Source organism: Thermobia domestica, chromosome 1, assembly GCF_964235325.1.
Source record: "Thermobia domestica chromosome 1, izTheDome1.hap1.1, whole genome shotgun sequence".
NCBI classification, from domain to species: domain Eukaryota; kingdom Metazoa; phylum Arthropoda; class Insecta; order Zygentoma; family Lepismatidae; genus Thermobia; species Thermobia domestica.
In genome coordinates, this window is record NC_137454.1 from 214265156 (window position 1) to 214278486 (window position 13331).

The following is a 13331-nucleotide window of genomic DNA, read 5'->3' on the forward strand; positions in this document are numbered from 1 at the left end:
ATTACGTGTGCCCCTATCTACAGCAGCTCTCTCAATGTATGATCGCACTTTCCATCGCCAGCTTCGTTCTTTCTACTCACAACAAACAGTGTTGCAGCCTCTGGTACTTTTGTAATAGTATTTATGGCTAGACTAACTATATACAAGAAAAGAAAAGATAATTGTGTTTATGATAGCCTGAAATACGCCTATAAAGGCCATTCCCTATGCTTACGCTCACTACATTGCAAGTCGCTGTATACCTAGAAGATTTCTGGTATATTTATACTCCGCAATTTAAATATATCTTGGAAGAAAGTATATCTATGAGTAAGTGCAAAGAACCGCCTTAAGCGTATATGTTAAACATGCATGGAAGTTAACAATTGAGATTCAAGGAACTCATTATTATTGGCATTTGCAAGCAACTGCAGATTCTCTGCGCTTCCCAATTAACAAACAGAACAACATACGTTTACAATCATCATTTATTTCTCATTCATTGATATGTAGCACATACCAGTAACATACATCATGCATCATTTACAACTGTAATGATTTATCTCCTTTGCTTATTAACACACACACACACACGCACGCGCGCAAATTCGTTAAAAAGAGAAGCTCTGCTTCCATATGATGGAACCAGTACTAAGATCTGTGACTAGAAAGGTGCAATTCCCTGTTGTTACATTATTTTACAATTATCCAAATCAATACTTTAAGAATATATATACTATTTATTCTTTTTCCATGTTGCACTGATAATCCTTGCACACTTTCAGTCTTTTATTACTTTTTTTTCTACATACAACAAAAACAAACTTCTGACTATGCTCGTACATGTACTAATTGAAATGAAAAAGTTTCCTTTCTTTACTGGTAACAAAATAAGCATAATACATAGCGAAAAAGAAATCCTCAGCCACATAATTGTGAAATATATGTACACACCAGTTACTATTCATTGGCTAAAAGTTAGAAAGTTAGTTGAAAACAAGTTCTTAAGTTCAAAATACTTTGGACAATTATTACTATTTCTTTTTTAATTTTTTAAGATCAAAACAGAGTGGCAAATAAGCTGACCTGTATCTTCTGTTTTGATCTTATCCTACTTCTGTGGCCACAATGAATGTAGGTAAGTGTTTAAAAAAATACAATCTTCTACTCAAGAAAAGCATGCTTAAAAAAAAAAAAAAAAAAAAAAAGTAACAGAAATGGTACTAATGATCGTGTGGACCAACGAAGTTCAAATGAGCATTCATATTTTCATATTTACGAGTTCAAAATTGTAGTTTCTAACTTGAAAATACTTTGGGAAATTTTGCTGCACCACTGAAAATACAAGTTCAATACATTTGGTTTAACACTGTAGACTAACCAACATCAACATAGTTAAACTTCGAAAACCGGCCATTCAAGGTAAACCTAATTCATCCACCACTTGATCGACACTTAACGTTGAATGTCGTTCAACATTTGAACTTCACTGATCTACACAACCAAGAGTGGTATAAAGTTTCTTCAATTTTTCAGTTGTTCACCTTGTAAACAGATTTTCATACTTCCATCATGAACGTTCTACTTACTTTCAAGTAACTCATTACCTGGAACAACTTAATTTACATATCCCTATATGTTTCTTCGCCGATTGCGAATTAGGATTTACAGAACTCGAACAGGTAAAACAGGTTACTACAGTATTAATCTGAAGTAGAAGATCGGTAGATTTTAAAAGTTGTACCACTGACAAATAGCACAAGAATAAACTTATTTCCTCACTATGTAAAAATCCTCACAGTGATTCAAAATAAAGAAAATTTTTTAAAAAAAAGTATGCATTGGTTTTATGAGCATTCATTTTTATATAGGGCACTCAATGCGAACAATTTTTGACATCACTTCAACAGATACAGTCATATATACAATTATTATTCCATAATACATATCATAACATTCAGTATAGCTTCACCCTCAAATTATATTGTCTGTCAAAGTCGACTTTACCTACGGTTATATCTACAAAAGATTTGGCGACATACAACTGAAAACAATCAATCTAAGAACTTTTAGAAAGAAAAAAAATATTACTAATAAAATAAATTTCAACCAACCAGTTGCGAAAACATAAATATTCCTATTTTTTGAGAGATCTTTGAGCCTACAACTTAAGAATTTTGAAAGGAAATTATTACGAGTACTTTACTGATCACTGTACAGTCACATTCAGAATAATTGGAACTCTACCTAACGTCTTAAAGTTCTCTACTGGTACCTACCTGATACTATGGTACCAAAATATTACTGTATTGTTGTAAATTGGGTTATTTTACCAACAGGTTACAGTAAAAGTCAGAAAAGTTTTGCACTACTTCTGAATCATACTGTTGGGATTATACAGTTATCGACAAAAGAAGTTTATTTATTTTTCAAAATATATATATAGTAGTATTTTCTTTTGTTGATGACAATATACAGGGAAGTCGTTAAAAAAGTAATGTTATTTTAGAGCTGCAATTTTAAAACCTGAAAGTTTCATATATAAATGTGTGAAGAAATAATGTTTTGGGGAAAGCGACTTTGTGCCTACCCTGTACAATATATATAAGCTCGACAAAGACACTTCCTTAATGTGTTTGCATTTCTGTTACTAACATGAACTGAATGTTACTCTTCTTATATATAGTTACCCAAAAGATATGGTATTCAAATATATAATGCAGAAACATTTCCGTCACGCTAATTCTTACGTTATGAAAACTTCAAACAATATTACGGTTGCATACGCATCTAGGCAAAATATTCATATTCTTAATAGACGAGCAGGCGGCTTGGGGAAACGATAATAATAAAAGTTGTTAATGTGATATGCTTCTAATGTCAGAAATAAAACATAATCTGTTCTTAAAACAAGATTCTCAAAAGTTAAAATGACGATTATAGCCAAATGAACGCATTATCAAAATTACGAATATATTGATGCTGATATTCTGAAAGAAACATAATATAAAATTATTACAAATTGCATATACACTTGTTAGAAGCTCTTTTAATATTATACGTATAAAACTGAAACTTACGTAGCCAGCTGCTCAATATGTAAAGTAATAAACATTAAGCATAGAAGATGGACGACGCCACTTCGTTGTTACATCAGTGTCAGTGGGTCACACGATAGATGTTAATTCTGTTGGAAAAGCATACTGTACGACTGAGATGCAAAACCCAATTTATTACTCATGACTCAGCTCTATTTTGAAATACAGTAAAATGTCACCAACACGGAAAAGAAGTAACTAATATGATGATAGGAGCCAGAAACTTCAGGACACGCAACAATCGGACGATTTTTACTATCGCATTGATGATTTTTTTTATGTTAAAAGGCGAGAATATCTTGAGTGTACTAATACAAACTTAAATTTATTACAGTAATTCTCTCACCGAGCGAAGATTAAGCTCCAAGCTTTTTTCCAAATTAATTTAACTAATTGTCTTATTATAAAATTTCTTCACTTCGTTGATAACAATGAAGAAAATATTCTCAGTTTTCGAAAATTCAGTAACAATTTCAGTAAAATGAATCAAGAAATAAGGCAATCCTTTATGAGAATTTTCCACCGATTAATACAAGAGGATCGGAATAAAATAGAAAGTGTTTTTCATTTTCTCTGCTTTAAGAAAAAAAAGGCAAAAAGCTAGTGCAATTTAAACTCTATTTCCAGTGAATTTTCGCATCTCAAAAACGTTTAAATATTTTTCTTCATGCAAAGAAAATTTACAGGTTAGGAAAGAATACAATATAAGAGCAAAGCTATACTGTTCTAATTTCCTATACACAAGAAATAAGAGGAGGAAATGTTTATTTACGTTCATAAAAGCTAAAATGTTTATTTAATTTTAAAATCTCTGTGTTCATATTTTTATTCAGAAATGCACAGCTTAATAGTTTCTACCAGGACCCAACAGCTAAACAGTAGATATCTTTGTCAGAAATAGAAGTTCCCTAGTAGAAGCATTTAAGTGACTACTCAGAGGAGTAATTATTTCATCCTATTACATAGTGTAGACACAGGAAACCAGGAAGTAAGATTATAAAATACATTCAATTTGGCAAACGCTACCAAACGTGTGCAAATTTGATATTTCCACTAGTTTGTGACATTAACTTGGGTTTTAATTTATATACAGTATAACGCTTTTAAATTACACAAAGTAGATGCACTATTTTCATGAATATGTGTTTAATAAATGCATAATATACCAGGATTCTCCACTTCGTTAAACAAAATCAAATACATGATCATGATATTCATGTTCAATGAAATTAGAAATTAACGACTCTGAGAAATGGACATGAATGAATCAGAGAATATACACGAAGGAATAAAAAGTAATGTTAGACAAAGTATTACAATAATATACGTACTCAAACTGCTAAGCGTCATAAATGAAGTAATACAGAGCTGTACATCGCCAGTTCGAACTGTCTCCGACTCCAAGATGGCTTGAGTTGGGTTTTTATAATCTGCATTCTCATGCAACTCCGAGGTTATGAGAATCTACTATGAATGTGGGCTCCTACCCACGACAGGGTCTTGAATTCAGTGCAGGTAACGCGTGCACAAACTATCATACAAAATCAATCTTCACAGTATACGCTGTTCTCCATCACACTATCTTGCCTTCAAAAAATTTGGCTCCGGCCGAAGGTGGCTTACTGGATGATAATGACGAGTCCGTTTCCAGCCTCTTGTCTGGTTTCTTGGACCAGTGTATGCTGTGTCTTGCTTCAAGCAGCTTCTCAATTGCCTCCCCACACTAACACTTTTTCAACCGCGCTGCGAACCGTACTTGGGAGCAAGTGTACCAGACTTTTGTGCACTATTCATTCAGTGGCATACTAACATACATATATCGCATATAAATATCTTCCAATACACAATTCTTAATGCATTTAATAATAAAAGTTCTCTCTTTTTCTTAGTGTTAATCTATTTATTAGTGTTCCAATTACGTTACTTTAAATTATATAATATATCCAATTTTATGTTATAATTCTTGCATACACTGGTTAGATTTAATATAAAGCTGGAAGTGTTTAATATAAAGTTTAGCATGCATAAGATTTTGTATATCTTACACCTTACTGTTTCGTATAATATTAATACACTGAGTTCTTAATGCATAATAATTTAAAAGAAAGTCGAAAACATATATAAGAAACATTTTAATAGGTATATTAAACGATTCTCTTATACCTATTAAAAGCCAATAAAAATACAAAATTGTATCTAGCACTCTTTACTCAGGTATCATTCCTTACTCTCGCGCAAACAAACATTTATGAATGTAAAGTATAAACTATAAATGCCATCTTGAAAATTTCACTAATCCTTTGATTTATTTCAAAAAGAAGTTACTGAAATTGAGTGTTTTTAAGTTGCTAATTTACTGATCTCTTCTATGGTATTTTTTAATGTCACTATTTTTATAAAAATTATTTTATAAGTATTATAATAATAATAATAATACAGTATATTAATTTTATACATCCTATGATTACAAATATTCCATACATACACTTTGTTAATAATCCTTATCCGATTACGCATAAGCTCTAATAATTTCACACAGAGCTCCATTTATTTGTAGAAGTCTTAAATATGAAACTTACGCTAAATATTAAAGAGTATGGATTTGGAGTGTATCAGGGAGATAAACAGCCAGATATTCCAACCAGCAATATTCTCAACTTAAGCAAATAGATCCCATAAACGCTGACATATTAAACCGACACCAAAACTTCAATTAGTGTTTGTGTAAATAACTACTAAATTACATGACCACAACCAAAGTGATCAATAATCAAGTTTACAAAACTACAGAAAGTCATCTTGTGCACATAATTATCTATTTTATACCCGCAACGTAAGGAATACTTTTGTTATCAAGCAATAACTCAATAATACAGTCCAAAACCTCACTCAGCTCATTCTCGACTGGGTCTTTAAATTAAGCGTAACAATTCACAATTCCTAACAATTCACTGGTCTGAAAAAATATCCATGGTAATTGTATACCATTCAATCAAACACTTCCACGGCATAATTTATAGTGAAAGCGCTTGCAACACACTTTATTTTTATATTTGTGTTATAACTTTAAATACTTCCTGGTAATTATTTGTCTCTTGGAACCGCGATGACTTAGTGGTAAAGCGTTCGTGCTCGTGTCAAGTGGACTTTATGGTGGACAAACACTATGTACGTGGGTTTTCTCGTTTCCTCCCACTTTCTTCATTCCACCATTTTGTTCACTATCACCGTCGTCACCCTTAGGCTCGAAGCATATTCGTAAGAGTTTAACTCCAAAATATATATTTTCTTGCTTTGGGATTCATTTGTTAGAAATCCATTACAGTGTCTTTTTGTTCTGCCTAATGACCTTTCAGCACTTTTTGGCACAGCAGTAATTTCTGTTTAAAAGGTTTAGGGAAATTTAATAGTAATTTTTAGGCAATTCAGTTTACAGTTCCACGTACTTAAGTTGAAATATTAAGAATAATAGTAACATAATTATATCAATTAGAATAACAGGACCTAATAGATTACACTGTACGTTTCAAAATCAATCATGGACAAGTATTCTTTTACTATATGGTTAATCTACCGATCTCTGCCCGCCGCATATACAACAATTATTAGCACAAGTACACTAAGAAGCTATATATAAAAACTCCGTTCAGTTGTGTGAATTGTTGTAATGTGTAGTCTTTTACCATCGGGAAAAACACACACTCCAATGGTAAAAGAATTCGCAAAATTGGTTGAGTAGTTCCGGACATTACCTCGAATAAACATTATGTTTATTCAACAAGAATAAGTAAGTCTAACTTTTAAAATAATATCAAACAAATCGATAAGCTTTTTTTCGTATTAACTACTCGAGTTCCAAATTTTGTTCACTAATTCACGGTTCAATGATATATATCCATATATTCGTATATCCTTCTAACGTACTTCAAATCAAATACATTGATTGGAGAAAAGGCCACGTTCCCAGCCAATCACAAAACCACCTTTTGTTTACTTTTCTCGAAAAGTGAAAATCTAGCCAATGGAAAAGTGAAATTTCTACGACTCCCAGTTTAAAATGCAATTAAAGTTAGTGATATGATGTAAGAAAATCAAGTGTCTTTGAAAGCAACTACAATTGTCGCGAAATAATTACTATTAAATTTTCATTTTTGTGAAGATTAGAAAACAGGAATTCCTTTCTGTCTACAAATAATGTAAGACCAAAAATGTGCTACAATAGTGCTGAAGGTTCATTAGGAAGAACAGGACGGAATCATCCATTACATACTCTTTCTGTTCCACATCGTAACTTAAGATGATAACATCTCGATCTTTGCTTTAGAGTTCAAAGAATGTTAATCTTACTTATTTTTACAACATGCTATCTCAATATATGTGTTCACGGCCTAGGAAACTTCAAAATAAGCACAAGGTTGCAGCCAGTAGCTTCTAAAAGGGATATATCATGCATGCTCCAATTAATAAGAAAAACACACGTGCCCAAAAATTTTAAATTTTGACACGAAAAATTTTAGCGCAAATCTCTTAACAGCCACAAGCACGCACAGCAGAATATATTCTTTAGTTTTCTTTACTCAATAATCAAAGTATTTACACATATTTTGAAAGAAATTCGTTACGATACATTATTTGTACTCCCATCAACAGAGAGATTTGCATAAAATAATATTATATGTGTAAGTATTAAAATACAAATCTGTAACCTAGATATATGCTTTTAAAAATAACAGTTTTCAAAAGAAGGAAGATAAATTTATGTTTCAAGTCATTACCACGTCGTATCTAAGAGTCACTACTATTGATCTGTTCGGTACAACAGTGTGTCAAACTATATCATGTCTCAGAGTAAGGCGAACTTAAATACACAGTAGTATCCATCGTTGAACAATCTGCTTGTAAATTAACTGATTGTACGATTATATGGATTATATAGTTTGATTACGTACTGCACAACGTACGAACATGAGAATCCTTTGAAAATACTTGATGTTTTAATTTATAGCATTTCGTAAGTATTAAAAAGTTACCATGTAAAATGCAACGAACTGGCTGAATCTTTTGAATATGACGTACATCATATATACACAATTTTGTTTCAAGAACACTTTAAAAGCTGATGTGATCTGCCAGAAGTAATACCTGACTGTTTACTGTCCATTTCCACGAATATTAAGTACAATAAACACACATTTTCTTCCTTCAGCATCAGCATCATTGCATTAGCCTAATAGCGAATTACGTATAAGGAAAGACAGAATACAGTTAAATAGATACATGAATCAAAAAACTGGGGGCAAATATTATGCATTATTCTACTTCCCACACCCATTTTACAATAACTTTCTTTTACTCCACGCCACCAATCAGCAAAACATTGATATAAATTTGATGTAAAACGCTTGTTTCATCTTTAAATTATACGTTAAAAACATTGTTTACACATAACTTTGGCGGAAATTCACACTGAGAAGTACAATCATCATATAATTATTTAATGCTCATACACAATTGCACTTCATGTCACAGGTAACATTTAGCACCGTTAACAATATCCTAGTAAAGAAGCAATGATATTTATAATTTGACAAAAGAACACAGACTTCAGAAATACATTTTTTATCATCATGAAAGAGAATCAAAGTTCTTCTGTACATGTCATAAATATAATGAAATCACTAAATTTACAAAGTTTGTCTTCTAGAATTTACATCGTCAATTGAACATGTGAACAGCTTATATTAAACACACACACACACATATACACAAACACTATTTACTTATCAACGATATTTAAATGTCATTATTTATCAACTTGACCAGCAGCTAATCGCACATGCACACGTCATGTCCATACACACACATGCATACAAACTTCGCATCGAGTTAATCGAGAAGACTCATTCTTGCCTATCATTCCTGGACATTTCATTACGCTATCACATAAAGAACTGGATCACCATTAGCTTTTGCGAGGAAACTTAAAGATATATATATATCTTGTGCTACTCCTCCTCTGCCGAACTACACAAAAAAAGAAAATATACAATAGTTACTTTCCATGCAGGAATAGCTGCAGCCTGTTGTCTACCAGGTAACAGTTATCACTGATCATATTCACTCAGTATATCTTCCAAGTACTAAAGCTCTCAACAACGGTCCTACTTCCTTAGGGTCTTGCAAAGCTTCCACAAGCATTTTTTCTACATTTCGCATTATGGCTATTTTCTGATGTCCTTTGAGGGGATATATAATCTGACCTGTGGGACCAGCCTGCAAATGAAATACAAATACACACTAAATTACATAGAACAAAACTCATCCTTTAAGACTGTAGATAGTATCAATACTCGGTAAATACTTTTTTAAGTAAATTACCAGGAAACAACATTGTTATGTCACCAGAAAATCGAATTCTTGATTTTAGGTGTCTCATTACTAAGCTATCGATGGTATCAAGAAATTCAACGAGAGGACAATTAGATATTTAAAGAACGTAAGAAACATCTCTCCGTAGGTCAAATCAATATTTCTAAGTTATGATATGATGTTAAATAAATCAACCAGTGTGCAACAGTTTGAATGTTATTCAAGAGCCCTTCGAGTCGCAATTCAAGTCTAAGCAATTTCGAAGGCTGAAAGTGATTCGACGACAGAAAGAGAGATTTCCCGAAAGCGACTCAATGATTAGCGGTAACATATTTTGAACATAAGAATTTCAACGAATTACAATTTTAATATCATAGTAATATTTCTGAAACGAGCTGTAAAAGAGATCATGGTTAGATGACATACATTGTATATCTTGACATAAACAACAAAATATACACAAAATTAACAATGGTAAGTATCATTAAAATAGAAAACAAATTATTATTATTATTATTATTATTATTATTATTATTATTATTATTATTATTATTATTACAATCAATTTTGATATTTTACAATTCTTCTTCCGCTTCAGATGCTCTTAAGAGAGATTCACTTTCTCCCAGGAAGTATTAAGACGTCATCACAGATGAGTACTCTTATTACTTTTAACGTAGATTTAGATTTAGTAGTAGAATTAGCTGTAGTTGAAGATTGTAGGATTTAATTGTAGCCGTAGTTGTTCGCAGTATAGATGCAGACGTAGATTATATTTAGCTTTGAAAATATAGCTGCTTTGCGAAGATAAATGTGTGTACTTTTGTAGGACCTGATACTCACTTTGGCTATTACCTAGTGTAACGAACATATAGTATAGAAGGTATTAATTCAATAAATTAATTGTAACATATGATGCATGTGTGTAGCTTCTTCGCAATATCGCTTATTATCATAAAAGACATGAATTAACTACTTCTTAACATATTACTCAATCGCAGCTACGTATGTTTATTTTGTGTACGCTTAATGCAGGTCTACTTTAATATTTTATAATTTCGATAGTAACTTCCACATGTTTTCCTTTATAACTAACGTCGTTTTACTCTACATTGTAGGCATCCGTGAGTAAAATAACTTTCGGTGTATCTATTGCACGTGTATGGACAATAACCATAATCCTATCAAGGTAAGTACAAAATACATCCCAGTATTTCTAGATAGATGGTACTTATGATTTGTGAAAAAGTTAGATAAGTAGAATTTTGATTGTGTCTATTACGATTTGCTTAGCAGTTAACTATGTTGAGTTGCAAATGGTAACTTAGGACCTACGAAGGTAGCTTCCTTCTTAGCCCGTAGCTAGTTTAGTGCATAATTATAAAGTACATGTCAGCTTCAAATTAAACCAGAAAATCTTATATTTAATAATCAGAATAATTACTTATACTCAACAGAAATATAGCTGATTATACCTTCTGCTTACTCCAATTTCATCTGTGACTTTTAAGTAAGTTTAATATTATTATCCTTATCAGACTATTTTCAAACTTGTGAAGTATCAATGTCCACTTCTAACCCTTCTGTTAGATGTAGACTTATTTTACATTGGCTTTGTACGAATAATTATCAACTTGTTTGTTAAATCTGATGTGTCACATTCTATATTCTAAAAGCAAATCTCTTAACTTTCATTTCTTTTCATTTTCAAGTATGGCTTACGGCTTTCACCTTCTGCCCGCTTTGGAAAATCGAACTGAACAACAACAGAACAATGACTTTAAAATCACAGCAGTAAATAAACTGGAAATAATTACTAACAAGATTGAAAGTCAATTATTTAAAATAATCGTCACTATTTATTGTAGGTTATTTGTGAGCTGACCTGAGTGTGCGATGTCACACTCACATTATCTGTATTATTTCAAAAGTTACTCGTTTTTTCTTCTTCCAACAGTAAAGATCGTTACTTTTACATATGTTCATATTTCTTAACTAACTAATTCTATGGCCTATGGAACCCTGAGGTTCAATCCCACCTTCACAAAAGCTCTCCTTAGCGAACTACATTTGCATTCCTATTTCTGCGAGATTCATCTGAATATTATCCAGCCATCTGCGTCTAGGTTTTCTTAATGGTCGTTTTCCGATTAAATTTTCACTTAAAACTTTGAAAACGTTCCTACTTTCCCCCATTCTGGCTATACGACCTACCCATCTGAGCTTCCTAGACTTGGTGACCCTAACAATGTTTAGTACACGGAATAAATTTCAGTTCCTTGTTATGAAGTTTCCGCCATTCCTTATTTCCATTCTTCTTGGGTCCGAATATGTGTCTCGGAGTTTTATTCTCAAATACTTTCAGTCTCAGTTCTTCCCTCAGGGTAAACGACTATGTTTCGCAACCATATAGCATAACAAGCATGATTATCGTTATATATTTTTTAAGCTTCAAATTTCTCGGCAGAATTCGCAACGACAAAAGATTTTGAACTAAATAATAACACGAATTTCCTGCTTTCAGTCAACATTGGATTTCTTAGTACAACGATAATGTATATTTTGTATGTACTTCTAAGTACTGTTTCTATTTACGGGCAAAACTGCTATTTAAAAGAGCACAAGCGGTCAAGAAGAAGAAGAAAATATATATAAAGAAATAATTTAAAATATTTTGTATTATATCGATATATTTCTTGTTTTCGTTGCTATGACAACTTGTTTATCTTATTGTTAAGGTAACTAGAAAAAGATAGAACGAAGAACCATATTGTTAGAATTGGATGTATATTATTTTAATGTGACAAGTACGGTATATGTTGAAAAATATATACATCCAAAAGTGCATAACTGTGTTGTATGATTCATTGTAATCTCGTGTACTTTATAAATATTCAATATATTTGGAACCAGGGAATGTAACGGAAGAATTAACGTTACATATTTATATGGTGCCGAAACCGTGGAGATCTTGAGATTAGTCAGAAGCTTTAGTAAACTATCTCAACATCACGGATTACATTATGCTACGTAATAAAAGAAAAATATAGCGAAGAACTAAAATGAGTACCAGTACAAGAATTGAAGATGTCAATATTCCAGCAACTGAGACTTCAACGGATGTGATGGATCTTTTATGACAGCAGATGAATTCCATGACACAGCAAATAAATTCCATGACACAAAGTTTGAACAGATGGATTCCAAATTGGATTCCAGATTAGAAAAAGTAACACAAAATTTGGATTCCAGATTGGAACAAGTAAAACTACAAATAGGACAGCAGATGGATTCCAAATTGGAGCAAGTAACGCAGCAGATAAATACCAAACTGGAAATAACCGACAATAGGATAGAGCAAATTATCCACAGTTTTGCAGTTGTGAGAAGTACCGTTGATGTAGTAGAAATGCAAGTCCATGAACACACAAACCAAATTCGGAGACTGCAAGAAGAGATACATACCATCAAAGAGAAAATCAGTACAGCAAAGTGTAATCCTGATCCTGCCCTCAACGTAGTGTATGAGGAACATAGAACAACTGAATCAAGACCCTGTGAAGAAGACAGCAATTCATCAGAAGGATATTCTGAAAGGGAGGACAGAGAAGACCACGTCGAAGGAATCATACACACGTAAAACCTAGACATCTAAGGTATTTTAGTACTAATAATCGCGTGAAATATAATGAAATAAAATCCTTAACTAAATTCAGTGGTAGATCTGAGGACATCCCAGCGAGTACCTTTGTAGAAAAATTTAAAGAAGAATGTGAACTAATTGGTATAGATAAGGCTAATTTCCTCAAAACATTGCCACATATTTTGTTACTACCTTGTTCGGTATGGTATAAAGCGATCAGAGCTAGTCTGCGTAATTATTCA

General features: G+C 32.2%; 1 protein-coding gene across 1 annotated transcript in view; it reads right to left on the reverse strand.

Moving 5' to 3' along the window:
- Positions 1-449: 449 nt before the first annotated feature.
- The window catches only part of LOC145693627 (hypoxia-inducible factor 1-alpha inhibitor-like), a 57847-nt gene continuing 44965 nt past the window's right edge, over positions 450-13331 (reverse strand). The window contains exon 6 of the mRNA XM_081769805.1: positions 450-9350. Within this exon, the coding sequence (XP_081625931.1) occupies positions 9195-9350 (156 nt within the window). The 3' untranslated portion in view covers positions 450-9194. The remainder of the gene's footprint in view (positions 9351-13331) is intronic.